Source organism: Chinchilla lanigera, unplaced genomic scaffold (assembly GCF_000276665.1).
Source record: "Chinchilla lanigera isolate Chin_1 unplaced genomic scaffold, ChiLan1.0 scaffold00037, whole genome shotgun sequence".
NCBI lineage: Eukaryota > Metazoa > Chordata > Mammalia > Rodentia > Chinchillidae > Chinchilla > Chinchilla lanigera.
Genome location: NW_004955438.1, coordinates 21349333 through 21369691, shown reverse-complemented (window position 1 = coordinate 21369691; position 20359 = coordinate 21349333). Strand labels below are relative to the sequence as shown.

Below are 20359 nucleotides of genomic sequence, written 5' to 3'. Positions count from 1 at the left end.
CACCCGCTTCCCCTACCAGGTGCAGAGCCAACCTCGGTCCTCCATCAACTTTCTTTCCAAATACTCCCTTCAGTATGTGTTCTCAGCAGAGGGGTAAGAAATTAAAAGTTCCTAAGAGAGCTAAAAGGAGAACATTTGAGCTGGGCATGGTGGTGCATGCCTGTAATCCCAGCACTCGGATTGAGGCCAGCCTGAACTGCACAGTGAGACCCTGTCTCAAAAAGACAAAAAACAAAAATAAAATGAAACAAAAATTTAAATTTCTGTAATGGTCTTTTTGTTCCTACTTCCGCCAACCCATCTGTAAGGGTTCATAGTTAATGAACAACTAAGCCAGTGGTCTCTTAACCTAAGGGCTAATTTACTACCCCTCTTTCATTAATTAATAAATTTGTCACCTTTTAGTTAACAAAGGCCCCTGACAGTATTATTCTTTTTCACTCTGGACTCTTACTATACTACAAAACCTTGAGCATGTCCACTGTATATAAACCAGGCATGGCACATGTCTGCAATCCCAGCACTCTGGGAAGCTGAGGCAGAAGGATTGCAAGTTCAAGTCCAACCTGGGCACTTACTGTGTCCAAATGTGAAATGAAAAGGGCTGCAGATGGAGCTCACTGCGAAGCTCTGGGTTCAAGCCTGAGTAATGGGAACAGGACGCCAACTGCACACATTTCTACTCTAAACCCCCCAGGACTGTTTCCAGTGTGGTCCCCTCTCCCACTCACGCTCGAGACCCCCACCCCCCGCTTAGCAGGCGCTTCCTAAGGGGCTGGGGGCTACGGGGCTCTGAGGCTGCCTTCGCTGTCCTACACACTGGTGACCCTCGAGTTCTGAACTCCCAGGGGACTGGAGTCTGGTGTCACTGCGCCACCTGGAGGTAAGATCAGTGTCAAAACAAGGATGACTCGTGGAAGGTTTCTATTTAAAAGTATTAATAATTTTTAAACATTAAGTTCCAATTTCCCCGGTTAAGAATGTTTACCCTTTGTGATAATTCCATCCTAACCCTAACCCTAACCCATACAATTGTGTTTCCCCCAGTTTGTAGAATGGTACACACCTAGGAAAGGGCAAATTTTACTGCGTACGCATTAGTGCAATAAACCTTAAATAAACTTAGGAAAGGTCCTCCTATGCTCTCCTGCATTTACTCTTAGAAACTTAGAAGAGAGAAATCCCATGTATCACTTATCCAATTCTGGAGGATACATTACTTGGTACTTTTTCTAAAAATATTTTTAAAAATGTACACCAGTATTTAGAAGTCTAATTCATTTTAGAATGAGAATTTAAAATACATCCTTGGACACAAGTTCACCAAAGACCTAAATGCAGCTGCTCTTAAAGCTCCTGGGTCCTTCACCTACAAAGCGGTCGTTTTTGAAAACAGTGGGGGTGGGGCGCACACTTCGCTCAAGCGTTCTGTCAGTAGAGACTAAAACCGTACACTACTGCTCAGATCGTCGTCCCCACCCCCACTACTCGGAAGGAGCGCTCGGCAGCTCCCCTCCGCCGAGCACGGACCTCAGGCACCCGCAACAACAAGGACGACAGCACAGGCATCACAAGTGAGCGAGACGGGATGGGATGTGTGACATGGAGCTGACTCCTACTAGCTGCACAACCTTGAGCAAGCCACGCAACTCCTCAGCCTCGGTTTCTTGTTCTGTAAACAGGTGTGATGCTCCCTACTCAGTTGTGAGGATAAAAAGATGGCGTGTAAGTGCTTGGGAAACGACAGCTACGATGTCCACTGGCCGTGTGTTAAATACATCTGAGTTGGTTCTGTAGTAAAACCCCCTTGCAGCTATCAGACTGAATGGCACAGCAGGAAGGCAGCCCCTGGCAGCAGCTCCCGGCCCCGACACTGCACCCACACCTCCCTGGGACACAGCGCGTGGAGCAGCAGCGCTGGGAAGGCTGGACTCCGCAGCTCCGACTCGAAGGCCGTGCTGCCCGGCCCGGAGGGGAGGCAGGCTTCTCTAAGGAGAACAGGCCTCCTCCCTCACAACCAGCTCAGGCAACTCCCGGACCAGCACCACAGCGCGGGCCTGTGCTGGTCAGGACTCGCTCCTGTAACACAGCCGCGCTGCGCACACCATCCACACCCCTTCCGTGTGCAAAGGTAATGGGCGCCTGCACACAGATGGACAAGTCTGCTCAGTGATGTGCGCATTACAGTAGGCAGTCGTCTTCCAGTGACACAACTTCTCAACTATTTTCATTTCCACAACCCCATTGCATCTTTACATGAATCCTAGTGGCTAACCACTCTGTACGCTCACCTCCCTAGAAGAGAGGTTTTCAAACAGGGCGAACTCCTGAAACACGCTTGGGTTTCAAGCGCAGTCAGTTCCGCATCCCAAGCCACCGAGGCCGGGGAAGCAGCCAGCCGGCACTGCGCTGTGAGGAAGGCGCCAGCACTGGGACACGGCCGCAGGGGAGCAGAGGGGGCCGGCAAGAGGCCAGCAGATCGGGGTCTGTGGGTCTCCGTGCACAAGATTCGGTCTGGCGCCCAGCAGTCTGGACTCGGGGGCCTCTCGAGCGTTCAGAGTTCCAGTCACCTCTTCCGGAGCCTCCAGGAAACCCCACTCAGCGGCCACACGCATTCTCAGAATGTGAAGACCTAGGTCAACAGGCACCCAGGCTCAACTGTTTCTCTCGGCCACCACGGTCCCACTGCAGATGTTTCTAGGGTAACACAATCTTCAAGAGGAGCCAAGCACAATGGGCTGAAGGGGTCCTCCTAGCTTCCCGCCACCTCAGGGCCCAAACCCTAACCCTTATCTGTACACAGAGCACGCAGATGATGTCACCCTATGTGAGACAGGAAATAAAATCTTTTTTTATTTTTTTGCATCGGGAATCAAACTCAAGACCTTGCACTTGCCAGGCAGGTATTTGTGCCACTGAGCTACATCCCCAGTACGAAATGCAATCTTTTAACCTCTTATGTTGGTGGTACTGGGATCAAAACCAAGGCCTTATGGTGCCACGCAAGTGCTCTACCACTGAGCGTCATTCCCAGCCCCAAGAAATCTTTAGCTGGTTGACTATAAAGGAAAGCAATGCTACCTCTACTCCCATTACAGTCATGAAATGCTCCCACTGTGCTGGCTCTCCAAGTCCACCGCAGCAGCCGCGAGCACCAGAGACCCGCCCAAGCCAGGCCCCTGCTTCCTTAGCCTGGCCCTCGCGTCCCTGCTGCACCCCTTAGCAGGGCTCTCTCGCTGCCTCTGCTCTTTGTCAGAAGGCTCTTTCCCATACCCGCAGCTTCTGCTGCACTGTGCCCGCCACTACTGAGAGAAAGGCACGCTCCTGAGGCGATGCTCTGGTTTTCTTCTTCAGCTAGGTAAATGCCCTACCACCGAGCCACACTCCCCCGCCACCTAAGGAAATCCTCACAGCCAACTTCACAACGCTCATTCTCCTTTCAAAGCGTACCCAATGGGGAGCAGGGGCGCACACCTGTAATCCCAGCTACCTGGGAGGCTGAGGCAGGAGGATAAAGCAGATGAAGCCAGCCCGGGCAGTACAGTAAGGTTCTATCTCCAAGAGAGAAAAAAAATTATGTACCTACGTATGTACGTATGTATGGGGTTGTAGCTCAGGCGCACGGCACTTGCCTAGGATACGCAAGGCCTGGTGTTCAATCCCCAGTGCCACTAAATAATGTTTTAATTATTAGTATGATGATGGTGATGATGTCACTCTCCAACACCAAACGTGCCTGGCCTTTCTGTTCGCTGACTCCTGCACTCTCTAAACAATCATTCCCCCACTGTCCGCCACAATTCTAGCGGGCCTGCCTCAGGTCGTGGCTGTACCTACACCAATCCAGCCTAACACAGCCACAAAGCGAGTCCCTCTCAGGAGAGACGTTATCACCCAATCTCCTCCTCCCCGTGCATGCTAGGCAAATGCTTCCAGCACTGGGTTACACCACCAGCTCCTTCACTCTTAAGACAGGGTCTCACTAAATTGCTCTGGCTGGCCTACTTGTGATCTTCCTGCCTCAGCCTGTCAAGTAGCTGGGATTCCAGGCATGTGCCACCACGCCTGACCCAACTACCTACTGCCTACTAGAAAGAGGGCTGTGTACTGTGGGCCAGCGTGCACGAAGTCCTACGACCTGCTTTCCTCTCTCTCTCTAAACTCCATTTCCCTGAAGCACCTGGCTCCCAGGCAAGGCTAAGCAGTGAGCACACACACGCTTTTCTGCTGTGTAGACTGTTCTAGTGTGCAGGCCCACTGCAGAGCCCATTCCCCATCTCTGCCCATCCAAAGCTACCTTTCCCTCCACACTTTCCTGACTCTTCTGTCCAAGTACCCTTACTAAACTCTGCGCTTATATGAGCTAACTTTAAGGAAACACGACATTATTAAATACCTGCACCATACCTGGCTCAATGTACCTAAAACTACAAGCTCCCTGCTAACTCCGTACCCTATAGATTCAACACTTATCCAGAGTGTTTTGGGGGAAGAGCAGTTAATATTTGATTCACGTAACCCTCTCTGAAATATGAATGACAATAAAGACTAGGACAAACAAGTAATGTCATTAACCAAAGTATAGAGTCTTACGGTCACTAAGCCATGATAAGTCTGAAATACATGAATGTAGCTGTGTGTGGTGGCACACGCCTGTAATCCCAGTACTTGGGAGGCTGAGGCAGGGGTGTTGCTGCCAGTTCAAGGCCAGCATGAACTACAGAGTGAGACCTTGTCTTAAAAAAAAAAACAAAAACAAAAAAAACTCTTCCCCATAGCTTCAGTTTCACTGGAGAAGAGGAGAAAGGGTGAGGCCCTCCTTTACAAAAACATTGCTTGGAGTCAGGCTGCACGGGGCACAGTTCCTCCCCAGTTGCTCTACTCTCCAGAGGAAGAACCAAGGTGCACCCCCTGTGCAGGTACAGGACCCCACTCTCTTCCTGCTACCCTTACACTCATTTCCAGGGCTCTTCCAGTCTCTGTTCAGCCTCAGGTAAGGAGAAGAACTGGACTTCCTGCTATTTGATTATATTTAACATTTTATTATATCTTTATGATTTTTTTTCTGTTCTTGTAATAAATGCCAAACAGTACTGGAAAGTAAATCAGGACAAAAAAATAGCAAAGGCTTCTGAAGGCACCCAGCCTCTTCTAGGCGAAATAAACACCCAGTGGGCTTAGAGCTTCTTGAACAGGCAGTTGGAGGGACCCTGGCCATAATCCCCTCTCTCTCCCTGTCTTGCCAGCTTTAATCAGCCAAACAGCAGCTCAACTGAGACACCACTCTGGGGTGGGCCCTGGTGCCTGCAGCCCAGCCCAGGCCAGGCTACATACCCAGTTAAACAGCAGCCCAAGAGAGGCCGGAGACAGGGTACAGATCCCCACCTCAAAACAAATTGTGCAAGTTTATTTACTCCCAAGCAATGCCTGTTATGGAATGGAAAGAGTACCTGCCTCATCTTACTGTCTGCAAGGGTCTAAAATGCAGTCACTCAACTAGCACAGCTATCGCTAAAAATAAAACTTTTGTTTTCAAGTTTCCCTACAGAAAGAACACAAACCACCATTGTGACCTGGGCACAGGAAAACAGCTGTCAAGACTCAGGCACTTTCTACAGAGAAAGGAAAGGAGAAGCCCTCAGACTTACCTAGCAAATTCTGCCAGTTGTTTAGGGTCTGAGAGGTCAATGCCAGGTATTCCTCCAGGAGGGAGTTTCTTTCCTGTCATATACTCTGAGTAGTCAGGAGGTGAGTTCTCTCCAATGATCTGCTCTTCAACCACTGTCTCGTGGTCAATGTCTTTTTTTTCATCTGCAACACATCACGAGATTACCTTAGTGGAGTAAACACATTTTAGAAAGTGTAAAAACTGCTCTCACTAAGTTTTTCTGAGACAGGGTCACCCTGTGTAGTCCAGGCCGGTCTGGACCTCCCCGCCATCCTCCTCCGCCGTCCTCGGGGCCTGGCCTCATTCACACTTCTTAAGAAGCTCATTGAGAGTTACCACTCAGCTTCTTTCTTTTCTTTTTGTTTTCTTTTTGGCTTTTTTGACAGGGCCTCGCCATTTGTTCAGGGTGGCCCCCAACTTACTACGTAGCCCAGACTGCCTTTGAACCTGGGGGATCCTCAGCCTCCCCAGTGCTGGGACCACAGGTGTGCACCACTGTGCCCAGTTATCACTCAGTAGCCTCACCACTTCTCTGCTCTCAATCTTCTGAACTTCTGTTTGTGCCTGTGGGTCCCACAACCCTCACTGTCGAATCCGGTGGGCACCGGCACTCCCGCACCACGCCTTCTGGGTCTGCCCCGCTGCTCTCACTGCCTACTTTCAGCTTGCGTGTTTCCCCTCCTACTTCTGAGTTCTGCTCTTTTACACCACACGTTGCCTCTTAACTACCAATCTGATGACGCCAAACTTGCACTCTCCAGCTACCTTGACCTTGTTCCTCACTCTTCCTTCCATGTACGACGACGGCCTGCCCACCCAACCTCACTACCGCTCCCTCGGGCAATTCGTAGAGTCCAAGTGTGACCCGGGCTGTGCGACTTGCCCCGCCTTTCCTGTTGGACTGTGGAAAGGTCCAGGACCGGCAGACGGGTCCCCTTTGACCCCTACGCTCCCCAGGGCCGCATTCCAAGTGTGCACACAGTAGACGCGCTCCAAGAATGTGGATCTCTAGTTGAATGCCCCAGCATCTCAAACCAATCAGCCGAAGAGCTGCGTCCACGATCTCCGATCGTCTTGGTGACCTCACTGCACCTCCTTCAGTCTGGTGCCGAGGCCCAGTCTTACCACGTCCAGCCCAGCTTTCCCTTCTCCCTCGCGCACTCGCCCTCTACTGTCCACTCGCCTGCCCTCCTCACAGGGCCTGGTGGGACACACTTGCTGGGCATGACCTTCCCCAGCCGCTGTCTCCCCTCTACATCCAGCCTCCTCTCCAGAGCCCAGCTCGAGTCTGACACTGCCGCCTCGGATTCCAACTTTCCCTGGGAGCACCTCGATTATCTCCTGCTGACCACACCGACAGAGGCCAGGTCACTGTGCTCTGAAGGTGTTAGCCCGACCTCTTAAGCTACAGTGTGAGTGTCCAGCGGCCAGAGTCTGCTACTTTGATGCCTAAAAACAGAACAGGGCTTCATAGTTTCCAGTGCTGAAATTTCCTGCCTCTGCATCAAAACTGTGTTTTTTGGGGGGGTTTGTTACTGTTCTCAGGAACTGAACTCAGGGCCTTGCGCCTGGCAGACAGGTGCTGTGCTGCTGAGCTATATCCCTGGCCCCCAAAATGTGTTTTGCAGAGAGTAGGAATGTAAGATCCTCCAGAAGTGTTAACTGGCTTGCTCAATTCTTAACCTCATAGTACCCTTCTACTGGTATTTAAAAAAGCCAAGACTTTAAACCAAAAAAAAAAACAAACAAAAAACCCCCCACAAAGAAAGCCCTCCGATCGACAGCCCTATCAACTCCTACATACAGTTCTCTGCCACTGGGAAGCTAGGTGTATTTTATGTTAAGTGATCATATCAAGGCCCATGACACTCAGCAGCAAAAAGCGTAGAATACAATTTTATGTCTGTCTGTCTTTTTGCGACAGGGTCTCACTATGCAGTTAAGGCTGGCCTTGAGCTTACTTTGTAGCCCAGACTAGTCTTGAATTTGTAATGATCCTCCTGCCTCAGCCTCAAGTGCTAGGATCATAGGCTCATGCCACCATGCCCAGCCTTATAATTTTAAACCCTAAAGGACTCTCTACTTCCACCATTCTTTATTTTAGAAAAAAGGAAGTCATTACACGAAATCACAGCAGGTGACATTTTACTGAAGGTTTTTGGGTTTTATTTTAATTACTGTACCTATCACCCTATGAAGCAGGTGAAATGTTCAACTTCATTTTACAGAGGAAACTGAGGCACGGCAAGGTTAAAAGCAGCCTGCTGGAGGTTAACTGCCCAGCTAGCAGGGACGGGTGCGAGCTCAGGAGGTCTAACCCAGAGACCTGCGTGCCTCTTATCCGCGCAGCTGCCTCCTGCTCGGAACTGCTTCCTGTTGAGAACACCGGGGCATCACAGACAAGGCTGGCTCCATCTAAGGGTGGGAGAAGTGGCCTACGCCAGCTGGATGCACTGACCGAGCAACAGGAGAGTGCCCCGGAGTCACAGCCACAACGGTGGGGCTCCAATGTCACCGGTGCTCCAATTCACTCTGCCACAGCCACCCTGCCCAATGCCCTGCCCACCTTCCAGCCTTTCAAACCCCGGCACAGCTGCCGCCACCTCCCAGGGGCACTGGCCCACGCTGCCCGGCAGGCAGGCTACTTTTCTTCACTGACAACATCTAGAATGTTTTTAATTGGTGGTACTGGGGATTGAACGCAGGGCCCTTGCACTAAGCTACATCCCCAGCCCTCTCTCCTTTTTTTTGAGACAGGGTTTGACTATGTAGCCCAGGCTGGCCTCAAACTCGAAGTGATCCTCCTGCCTCAGCCTTCAGGTGCTAGGATCAGCCCAGCCCCAATTTTGAGACAGCATTTTGCTACGTCGCTCTGCAGCCTAGACTGGATTCAAACTTCCAGTCCTCCCGCTTCAGCCTCCAGGAGTGCTAGGATTCTGTACAGGAATATGCCACCACTCTCAGTCAATTTACATTTTGGATACAAGAATGACCACAAGGTAGAGTGTCAACTATCCAAAACAAGCTACCGATAAAGGTGTTTTCATGTTCTAGCTTCCACTACAAAAAATACCAGACTAGGTGGCTTGACCAGTGACTTCTCTCCATCAGGAGGCTCAGAGCTCAAGGTCACAGAGCCAGCACGGGCTCCTTCCCGCTGAGGACCCGCTCTCTGGCTCGAGGATCTCACACAGCAGAGCATGTGGATCCTAGGCAAGATTAGTCCTGTGTCAGCTAAACACGCATCGAACAAAGGCCTCCTGGACGCCCGGGAGCACAGGAAACAACAGCAGAGACAGGACAGTCTCTGACCTCGAGGAGCTCAGGTCCCAGGGAGGGAGCCAAGCGAGCAAACACTTCTTGGAGCTCAGTTCTGGTTACAACATTCAAGAACACCAACAACCCCGAGGACCTAGAACGCAGGGGCTAGAGATGCAGCTCAGAGGCAGAAGGCTCACCTAGCATGAGTGCCCTTGATCTTAGCCAAGGCCGAGAAGCCACTGCCTAGCATGAGTGAAGGCCCTGGGATTGAGTCCCAGCACTGCAAACAAACATTAACAGCACAAAATTAACAAAGTAAACCTAAAGTACGGGCTGACAAGATTTTCTGACCTTTATCAAGGGTTGGTGAGCAGAGCCAAATCTGGCCTACTGCCTTCTCCCCATTTTCGGTGGTTTCTTTTTTTTAAGCGCGGTACAATATAGAAACATAATTTTACCCAGTTTAGAGAATACAATTCAGTGGCATTACACACGTTTAGTGCTGTGAGGTTATCGCCACTACCTCTGCACAAAGCGCTTCCATCGTCCCCAACGAAAGCCTGTCTTCACTCAGCAGGAACTCCCCCTCTTCCCAGTCCCTGTAACCCTGCTGTCTCTCACTTGCAGGAATCTGCCTATCCTAGGCACCTCCTCACACAGACACAGCTCTCACCTTCCGTGTCTCCTCTACTTTGCCAAGCACACTGTTTTCCTTCAATTGTGACAATTATAAAATTTCATTCATTTTCATGACTAATACTTTGGTGTCTACAGGAAAGAAAAAAGAACGAAAATCAACCAAAGAGGTGAAAGAGCTCTACAATGAAAATTACAGAACAATGAAGACATAAGACACTACACGGAAAAGACTTCCCATAATCACAGATCAGCAGAATTAATACTGTTAAAATGGACACATTACCAAACACAACCTCGAAGTTTGGTGCAAACCTAATGACATCCTTCACAGAACTGGGCGGGGGGCGCGGGGGGGGGGGAACTACTGAAATTCATACTGGAAGCCTAGGAAGCAGAAGATCTTGAGTTCGATTCCCAGAATGAAACAAACAAACAAAATTCTTATGGAAAAAAATAAAAAAATAAAAAAAAATAAAAGTGAAAACAAAAACAAAAACAAAACAAAACAAAACAAAAAAACAAAATTCTTATGGAAACACAAAAGATCCAGAAGAACCAAAGCAATCCTGAAGAAAAAGGAGACCGGAGGCATTGTAACACCGGATTTCAAATTACACCGCAAAGCCACAGGAACAAAACCAGAATGGTAATGGCACACAAAAAAGATGCACAGACCAGTGAAAGAGAGGACACAGAAACAAACCCATACAACCACAACCATCTGATTCCAGACAAGGGGCCGAAAGCACAGAGAGAAGACAGCCTCTTTAACATCTGTATGTAGAAGACTGACACTAGATCCCTCTCACCCTGCAATAAGAGTCAACTGACAATGGATCAAAAACGTGAAGACTAAGATCCAAGACTCTGAAAGTGACAGAAAACATGGGAGACACACCTGAAGCCACAGGCACAGGCAATGGCTTCCTGAGCAGGACTGGAACAGCACAGGAAGTAACAGCAAGCACCAGTAAGAGGGACTGACTACCTCAAACTAGAAAGCTCTTGCACAGCCAAGGGAAACCACCAACAGTGAAGACAGCCCACGGAATGGGTGAAAATCTTTAACGCTCGTTTTTGTTGTTTTGTTTTTATTTGTTGAGACGGCGTCACTATGTAGCTCAGGCTGGCTTTGAACTCCATGATCTTCCCGCCTCAGCCTGGCTGCCTGCTACTCTCAAAGCAAAACTGTACCGAGATTCCATCTCAGCCTGTGAGAATAAAAAAGCAATATATGCTGCCGAGGGCAGAGGCATAGACCCTTCTCCGTTGTTGGTGGAAACGTAAACTAGCACACTCATGGGAACCAGTACAGAGGATACACCTGAGGGAATTTAGTATACCACGGGTTACCTAGGCACCTGTATTTACGGGACCAGCCGAGGTGTACAACAGATGTACACAGAAACATGGTACACATACACAACAGAATACTCCTCAACCAGAAAGAACAAAAGTGAAGCAAAATAAGCTAGACCTAGAAAGTGCTACATATTTTCCTTCCTAGGTGAAATTCCTTCCTACGTGAAATGTAACTTTTATCTGTCTGGGGGCGAGATGCAGAGCACATTTTAAAGAGTGTTTTCTAAACTGCTGGGCATGGTGGGGCAAGCCTGTAATGCCAGGAGGCTGAGGTAGGAGGATCACTCGGTTTAGGGGCACACTGGACTACGTAGTGAGTTCAAGACTAGCAAGGAAGCTGGGGATATAGCTCAGTGGCACAAGTGCCTACCTGGCAAGTGCAAGGTCCTGAGTTCAATTTCCAGAAAAAAAAAAAAAAAAAAAAAAGACTGGCCTGGACTATAGAGGTCTATCTCAAAAAACTAAAGAGTACTTTTTGAGTTGTGCTATTATTAAATGCCTGTAAGTAGAGCAATTTAAGGATTCTAATAAGGTTATGATGGATATGTTAATTAGCCTAATTGTAGCCATCAATCCACAATATATGTCTTTTTTTTTTTTTTTGGTACCCAGAATCGACCTCAAGACCTTTCGCTTGCCAGGTAGGTGCATGCGCAGCTGAGCTATATCTCCCCAGCCCCTTATAATGTACATATATGTCAAAACATGTTATAGATTGATTTTATTTGTGAATTACATGAAAAAAATTTAAAACTTTCTAACTAAACCCAGTGACACATGCCTGTATTCCCAGCACTCAGGAGGCTGAGGCAGGATTACAAATTCAAAACCAGCATGGATTACATACCAAGACCCTGTCTCAAAACAACAAAACCAAACCAAATATACTCTCTGTACATAACATGTTTTATTTACCTATTTATCTACCAATAGACACTTAGGTTCTTTCTCTTTTTCTCCCCCCAGTACTGAGGTTTGAACCCAGAGCCCCCCCCCCACTCCCAATGATCGGATTTTTTATTTTGAGACAGAGCCTTGCTTAATCCCCCAGGTTGGCCTCAAACCTGTGATGACAGCCATCCAGGCAGTTAGGGATTATAGGCATGGACATGCCATGCTAAACTTGGGTTATTTTCACTTTGTAGGTAGTGTCATTGCTGCTACTATGGAGCCTTGATATGCAAATACACCATCTACTTGCGTAAATAAAGTTTTATAGGAACAAAACCCTGCTCATTTATGGATGATCTATGGCTCCTTTCCTCTATGAGGACACACAGAGTTGACTGTGTGAAGAACAACCCGCAAATGCTATCTGGCCCTTTACAGAAACTCTGATGACACTTGCTGTACAGGATGGGATTTTACTTAGAGAAGACGATTAAGATGTGGTGGTAATTTATCTATTGGGAACAACTTCTGACAGTGAACTTACTTAACAGGACTCACTATCAGCAGGTCTTTAAAACAAGTTAGATTTATCTTGGAAATGGAATCAACATGGTGAGGTAATGCATCAGGTGGTGAGGAGGAGCATTTCTGGCAGGTGTTTCTTGGAGGATGGCGTCGCTTGTGGAGGGTGCACAGAACATCTGGAGACCTCCGGTTCTGGACACCCGGGCAACTGAGTGGACAGCCCTCCAGAAGGCACTGAATGCCAAGTGTGGGTAGAAACACACAGACTATGTCCATTACCAAAGAAAACCACATGAGTATCTACTGCAGGAGCACAGCCAGGCACAGCGGCGCACACCGGTAAGCTCAGCACCAGCTACACAGTTCAATGTCCTCCTGAGCTGCATAGTGAGACCCTGTCAAAAAGACAAAACAAAAAACAAAAAACGAAAGCTGTGTGTGGCGGCACATGCCCGTAAGCCCAGTGTGGCAGGAAGGTTGCCGGAATGGCTGCACTGTGAGTTCAACACCTGAGTGAGCAGCGAGACCCTGTCTCAAGCAACAAAAACCTCCCCTCCCAAAGTTCCACTGCAACGGATTTCTGTAGCCAGCGTGATGAGTGAGTGAGTAAATCAAGTTACTAAAACACACTGAGCAATGCAAATTAAGGCCACTCTCAGAGTTCCCACTTGGCGTTTGTATACGGAGCACTGCAGATCACACTCAGGGCCCTGTGCTTGCCAGACAAGCTCTCTACCACTGCGCGCCAGCCCGGCACCGCAGAATTCCTACGCGGAAGAGCGCGGAAAAAAAATCTGCAGCACTACGGAGTGCAGCGCAGGCATCGTCTTGGGAACTGCAAGCCCAAATGGTCACTCAGCGCTGAACTGGCGCAAATGACCTGGAACTAGAGCAAAGCCCGAGACTGGGAGGTGTGAAGCTATAAAATCTAACAGCACCGCCTACGAATGGGGAAGACAGCTAACTCATAAACATTCCGTTCCTCCAGATGGTGCTATCCAAAAGGTAAAATCAGTGTGTAAATAGTCTCTGGCCTGGCCCTGTCTCCCAGCCGTTCTGTTCCCTTCTGTGCTGCCAATGCAATCATCGCTCCCAGCGCAATGAGAGGCGAAGCAGGAGTCTGAGAACCGTCTACAGTCGAGAAGCCGTAACTAAGCACTCTGGCCCATGGAAAAGCTGGAGAGCTCAGAGATCCAGAGAAGCAGAGAATGCTGCTCCTGTGCCTTCCATCCTCCAACTCAGCAGGTCTCTTCAGCGTTGGTCAACGTTCAACAAGAAGCACTGAAGAAAAATTCAACATCCCCCTTCCTCCGTCTGCCAGAACCCTCCTTCCATGTGCAGGTGAGAGGAGCTAAGCACCTGCAGGTTGAAGCACATGGGGCAGGCTACAGATTCCTGTGGCCACCACACTATAACCAATCTGGGGGCTCTGAACAACACAACCAGGCAGGTAGAGTGGCACACACTTGTAATCCCAGCATGCTAGGAGGCTGAGGCAGGAAGGATGATAAATTTAAGCCTAGCCTAAGCAATTTACAGACTTAGCAAGACACTATCTCAAAATAAGTAGAGCGGATGAAGGGAGGAGAATGAGGAATAAAGAAAAAGCAAGACATATCAGGCACAGGTACAAATTCCCTATGAGGAATGTGATTATGTATATCTAAAAGGTACCAGTAAAATAGGGGGTTTGGGAGATGTAGCTCAGTGCAAAGCCCTTGGGCTCCATCCTCTGCAGCTACCCATGAAACCAAACCGCCACCCACGGCTGCGGCCTCCTCCCGCTCTGGAGGCCAGTCTCCTCAGTGCCCCCTGTGGCCCCCAGGACACTGCACTCAGGGGCCCCGCTCCTCACCAGAACTAGAATCAGGGTCTCCTGAGCTACTGGATTATTCAGCTTCCCACACATGACTCACACAAACCAGAGACCTTCAGTGGGGCTGGGGATGTGGCCGAGCACGAGAGACTGCTTGTCCAGCACGTCTGAGGCCCCGGGTCTCATCCCTGGCACCACTAACAACAATCAGAACCCCAAGTATGATTTCTAAGCCAAACCTAACTCATGCGTAACAGCCATGCTGAACTTGTTACTGTAGTGCACTGAATCTAACAGATTTTTCATCCTACATTTTATACCTCTGAAACTAAGACTTTAGCAATTAGATGAGATCAAGTACTACAGCATTCTCCACCAGGCTTTAATGTTCTAAACAATGTCAAGCTTTAAGAAAGAAAACTACAGCAAGTATGTAAGGGACTTAGAAAATTCTGAATCTTCAGGTAGGTTGCATTTCAAGCTTTTCATCAGGCCTCTAAAGACAACACTGAAATCTGACACCACACTGGCTAAAAAAAAATCTTTTTTTGACACTAATGCTGTGCATTACTGCCACTCAGGGGTCCTCTCCACATACACAGCAGCTTTCCTGTTCTGTCTTTGCCACAGCAGGATCCACACGAGTGCTCCACCGCGGAGCACACACATCCCAGCCCGAAGCTCTTCGCTTTCTCATTTAGTCCCACAAAGAGCCTGGCTTTTTCCTTCGATGGTTTTCCACATGTTGGTACCAGATAAATATAATATGGTTTCTTTTTCCATCTCCATGGCCAGGCAGCTTCCTTTTTGTTTGGGTTTTCCATTTTTTATCAATTTACCTATGTATGTGTGTATGTACATATGGCTGGCTGGACGTGCACGTACGTGAGCTAGACATGGTCTCTCCACACCTTTCACGCTGAGATGCCAACTGTGCTGTAGCAATCCTAACTTACTTCTGGCAAAATCAACATTATCTACCCACCACTGCCACCACTTAAAGCTTCTAGTGAAATGGGAGCGTGCTCAGGACGTGGGACTCTCCGGGAAAAGGCAAAAACCAGACCTGACCTCCCGGGCATGGTGGTGCACACCTGGAATCCCAGTACTCGGCAGGCTGACACAGGGAGATCACCAAGAGTGTAAGGCCAGCCTGAACTACAAAGCGAGACCCTGACTCAAAAGCCAAAACAAAACTATACAAAACAAGAAAAAAATCAGACATGACTTTACAGAAAGGATGCCATCATTTACAAAGCACGAAACCCTAAGGTTCTGAAGAACTGAAGTCTCCTAAGTTCTACAGCAGCACAGCACAGTGAGTGGTGTGCTGGCAATTTCCATCTAGGTCAACTTGTACGGTCTGCACCCCCCATGCACAATACCCCTTTTCTACTTACACTGGAATAAACCAGAAGAGCGCATTTTAGATTTTTAGTCCACGGGGGCAGCACACCATGCTTACACTCCTTGTGCGGAGCTGGCGCGTGCTCACAACACACCCCACCCCAGCTCTCCACCCCTCCTCTCCTTCAAGCTCTCCTCACTTCCTACTACCTTTTCTTTTGCTTTTTACTTCCACTTTGGGTTTCTCCTAAGAAAGGAGGTGACTCGAGCGTGTGCGTCTGGCCTGTCAGAACGTATCTGCTGTAGTCATGATTCTCTCTCACAGCACAACACCCATGCGTTTGCTCAATCACTCATCCAGAGCGCTGCTGAGTTCCGTGGTCTCCAGCAGAAGGGCCAGCACAGCAGGCTCCCCTCCCTTCACAGCAGCGCAGCCCGCCCCTGCGCCCCGTCTTTGAGGGAGCTACCCCACACGAGAAGCAGCCACCAGTGTCAGGTCTGACCGCGTGCAGTCCCCATGTCTAACGGTGTCTGACGCCATCCTGCACGGCTGGTGGTAAGGCTGTCGCCGGAGGGCTGGGATGTGGCCCAGTGGAGGGCACTGGTACACCCGGCCCTGGGCGCGGTCCTGAGAGCAGGCAGGAAGGTGAGGGAGGAAAGAAGGGACTCGCAGCTTCCTTGCACCACACCGTCGCTTGTGAATTACAAGGTCTGTGTTATAAAGACTGGAAAGGGGAGCTGGGTGTGTGGCTGAGTGACAAAGCCCACGTTTAACTCCAACGTGCAAGAAATGACTGCAAATAACTTCCGGGACCCCTTCTTCCGTGATTTTACAAAAATTCTAAGGTCAGAAGATAGGACAGATCAAGGTCACAGTGTCCTGTGGGGAAGAAATACAATGCTGTAGTAACCACGACTCCCTGCAACCACCGGGCTCTGAGGGTGGGGGCTGGCAGTGAGCTGCGTGGAAGGGCACTTGCCTGGCTTACGCAGGGCCTTGGCTTCCCTAACCTCAGCTCGGGGGCAGGGTGTACATCAAAAAGCTGAACCCGAGGGCTCTGACGAACCTGATGTGCGGCTCTCCTTGTGCACTGTCACTGAAGACCACTGCACAGAAGGTGGCATAAACCCGTAAATCAACAGAGCAGTCAACTAACATCCAAGATCTCCCTATCTCTTCCTAAGGTTCTGCTAACAGTAACAATTGTTATTTTTAACATCCAAGTCATGTTCTGGACACCAGACATTTACAATATACAAGGTTTAATGGCCAGGCATGGTGGTATACACTTGTAATCCAGCACTTGGGAAGGAGGCTGAGGCAGGAGAATCACTGCAAGTTCAAGGCCAACCTGGGCTACATAGGGAGTTCAAAGCCAGCCTGAATGACATGGCAAGACCTTGTTTCAACCTCCCACCTCCCCGCAAAAAAGTTCACTGAAGCTACACCCACCTGCAATCCCAGTACAGCCTCTGGGAGGCTGACGTAGGAAGGATGCTAGATTCTAGTCCAGCCTGGGCAACTTAGTGAAACCCTGTCTTAAAATCTTAAAAAAAGGCCCAAGGATGCAGCTTAGTGCAACAGCCTTAGGTTCCAGCCTCACTATTGAAAAAAAGAGGAAAAAACTAATGTTCACTGTACACTGTATTTACAAATAACCTGTTATGAGCTCTAACTTTCTGGACTTAGAAAAGACCAAACCTGCAGAACAGACTTCAAAATCAATTAGAAATCCCTTTCGCAAATGACCAGGAGTTTGGCATCAGTGTTTTTTTATTTTTTAATTCACTCTCTTCCTAAAGCCTAACATGCTAGTCTAAGCAGGAGAAAAGCCCTGACCTTTTTCTTATTCAGATTTTCCCCTCAGGACAAGGTGGCTGTTGCCAGGGAAGCGGGGAGGAAAGGTCAACAACCCTGAGGTCTAAGGGCACAGGAGCGCAGCAAGCTGAGGCTGCTCTGCAGGTCAAGGGTGGACGTGATGCCTTGGGAGGGCTTTTCTGGCATCACTCCATGGAAATTTACCATTAGGGTTATCTATACTTAGAGATAAGCAGCAAAGGAAGAGATAAAATACCCCTGAGAAATGGCAAATGGTCACGACTTGGTTTTCTTTGGCAAACCGGAATTTTCTGCATGTACAAAACAGAGAATTTTAAATACATCTTGATTTTCTTCCAATTTACTGATTTAAAATCAGTGTTTTTTTCTTTAAATGCTCAGCTTTTGATATTAGCTCCCCTATTCAACCCAAAGGTTGGGTTAAGTAGTCTGGTTTATAATTAGCTGCACAGGACAGTCGCTCCCACCTAACAGTAAGGAATACCTGGGGATATACTTGACACTGTGCCCTGAACATTAAGTGTTTATTAATCACATATAAGGGGAAAAACCCAAGTAAGCAGGGGGTTACTACAGAAAACGTAACTCACTAGGAATATTAAAGAAAATAGTTCTTTTTTTAAACATAGTTTAACTGTGATTAAACACTGAAACATGTTTAGGTTGAGGAGGCCTTAATTTTCTTATCTGCTAAAGCAAGTAGAGTTCCTTCCAAATTATCTACATGATGAAATATTATTCAGTCATAAAAATGAGGTACATGCTACAACCTGAAGGAACTTTGAAAATACGAAAACCCAGACACAAAGGGCCACATAAGATGTCTGGAACAGACAGGCTTAGTGACAGATGCCAACAATCCCAGCTACTCTGGAGGCTGAGGCAGGAGGCACACAAGTTCAAGACCAGTCTGGGAAACTTAGCAAGACCCTGCCTCAAAATGAAGAGACAGAAAGGGCCAGGGCTGTCACTCGGTGTCCTCTGGTTCCACCTCGGTGTTTGCACTGAACCAGTTCAAGCCACAGAGACAGAAAGCTGGGTGCCAGGGGCTGGATGAAGGGCTGCGAGGCGACTGCTGACAGGTATGGAGTTTCTTTCCTGGGAGATGAAAACTTCTGCGATTAGATAGGAGCTGCTGCTGCCCAATCACCAGATTTTTTTTTTTTAAGAAAGTACGCAGACTTCTCAGCGTCCTTTTGGGTCTAAACTCTTCTACACGGAACTACCAGGCTCCCTTGTTTCTGTCTCATCCAAAAGATGCTCACCATGGAGAACTGTCACCCCGCTAAGTTCAAGAATGCACACAAGCAAAGCACAAAAATCCAAGTATTTGGCTTCTGCCAACATGCTGACTCCACTAAACTATCAGTGATCTCTTAAACCAAGAGACGCCACGACCTAACTAGAACCTTGAAAATACCCCATATGAGGGGGGTATGCTGGCCCACAGCTGCAATCCTAGCACTTGGGAGGTGGAGGCAGAGGCAGGAAAACTGCTCTGAGTCAAGGCCTGGGCTACATAGCAAGACCCTGTCTCAAAAAACACACACACAGAAAAAAATAGAAAGAAAAAAGAAAAGAAAAAAATTACTCTGTAGGTACAATTTTTAAACATTTTTAATTTTTTTTTTGAGACAGGGTTTTCCTATGCAGTTCAGGCTGGTCTTAAACTATGTAACCCGAGATGGCCTCAAACTCAGGGCAATCCTCCACTCTTGACAATGTACAATTTTTTAACAAGAACTTCAGGTAACTAAACTTGGGGCTTACGCAAAACTGTGGCACACGCCTGTAATCTCAGCACTGAGGAGGCTGACGCAGGAGGACCACTGTGAGTTGGAGGCCAGCCTGAACTACATGGAAGACTGTCTCAAAAAGCAAAGCAAACCAAAAAACCTGTGGTTTGACAGCTCATCCCCGTATCTAAGGGATTTAGTGAACAACAATGTAGCTGAAAATTCTCTTGCCTAAAACCAAATGAGATGGGGGACGGAAAAGCAGTTAAGGCAGTGCCCACACCTCAACACACACACAGTAACAACATCTAGCCTAACGGTCGGCATCGGTGCTTTCACTTATCACGTGTCATCTTATTTCAGCTTTGACGATAGGAAACTTCACAACCTAACACGAAATACTTGTCTTTGGTAATAATTCTAATCCACAAGAACAAGGAAGGGGTTAATTGACCACAAAACACATCTTAGGAAACAGGCCACCCTATGTTACTGCCACCGAGTATTTAGGACCACACCTACTGAGCACTCTAACAACTAAACACTTCCAAAAAATTACATTAAAATAACCCCGAACTGCCCGGTGTAATCCCAGCACTAGGGAGGCTGAGGCAGGAGAATCACTCTAAATTCTAAACCAATATAGGGGACAAAGAGAGTTCAAGGCCAGCCTTAACTACATATATAAAGAGACCCAGTCTGAAATATAAATAAAAAAAAAAACTCTAGACTGTATATCCTAATAAGCAGCACCTACCAGAGGAAACAAAAGTAAACGCTGACTTAATTGTACATTAACCCACAAGAGTTAGGCTCCCTCAGACTTTCTCCTCTACCCGGCTGACTTGACACCCAGCACTTCATCAAGTAAAACTACACACTAGCAGGTTTCTGGGTCTGGAAAACTCGGTCAGCACTTCGGTAACATTACATGCAGAGCACATAAAATATACGGGAAAACCAAGGCGACCATATCGTGAGCTAAGTTTAGCGCCCAATGGTTAACACACTTTTGCCTGAGTGCCTCAATTCAAAGGGCACCCTGAGCAAATGCCGTGTCCGGGTTGGCCCGGAACACGCAATTCACCTGCCTCGGCCTCCCAGCAGCTGGGACGGCAGGCGTGGACACCACGCCCCGCCCGGCAATCCGCGGACGCTCAAAGCTCACAGGCTACTCGGGGGCTCCATCTCGTTCTAAGGACTTAGCAAACGGCTTTCAGTGACGAGGACGGGCTCCGGCCGCGGCGGCAAGGCCGGCCACCGCGGCGCGGGGC

The 20359-nt window shown here is 48.5% G+C and overlaps 1 protein-coding gene across 1 annotated transcript in view; it reads right to left on the bottom strand.

Moving 5' to 3' along the window:
- Yy1 (YY1 transcription factor) overlaps nucleotides 1-20359 on the bottom strand; it is a 36301-nt gene that overhangs the window by 7983 nt on the left and 7959 nt on the right. The window contains exons 2-3 of the mRNA XM_013517151.1: nucleotides 16963-17014; nucleotides 5649-5811 (exon numbers count right to left, since the gene is read on the bottom strand). Coding sequence (XP_013372605.1) covers nucleotides 5649-5811; nucleotides 16963-17014 — 215 coding nt within the window. The remainder of the gene's footprint in view (nucleotides 1-5648; nucleotides 5812-16962; nucleotides 17015-20359) is intronic.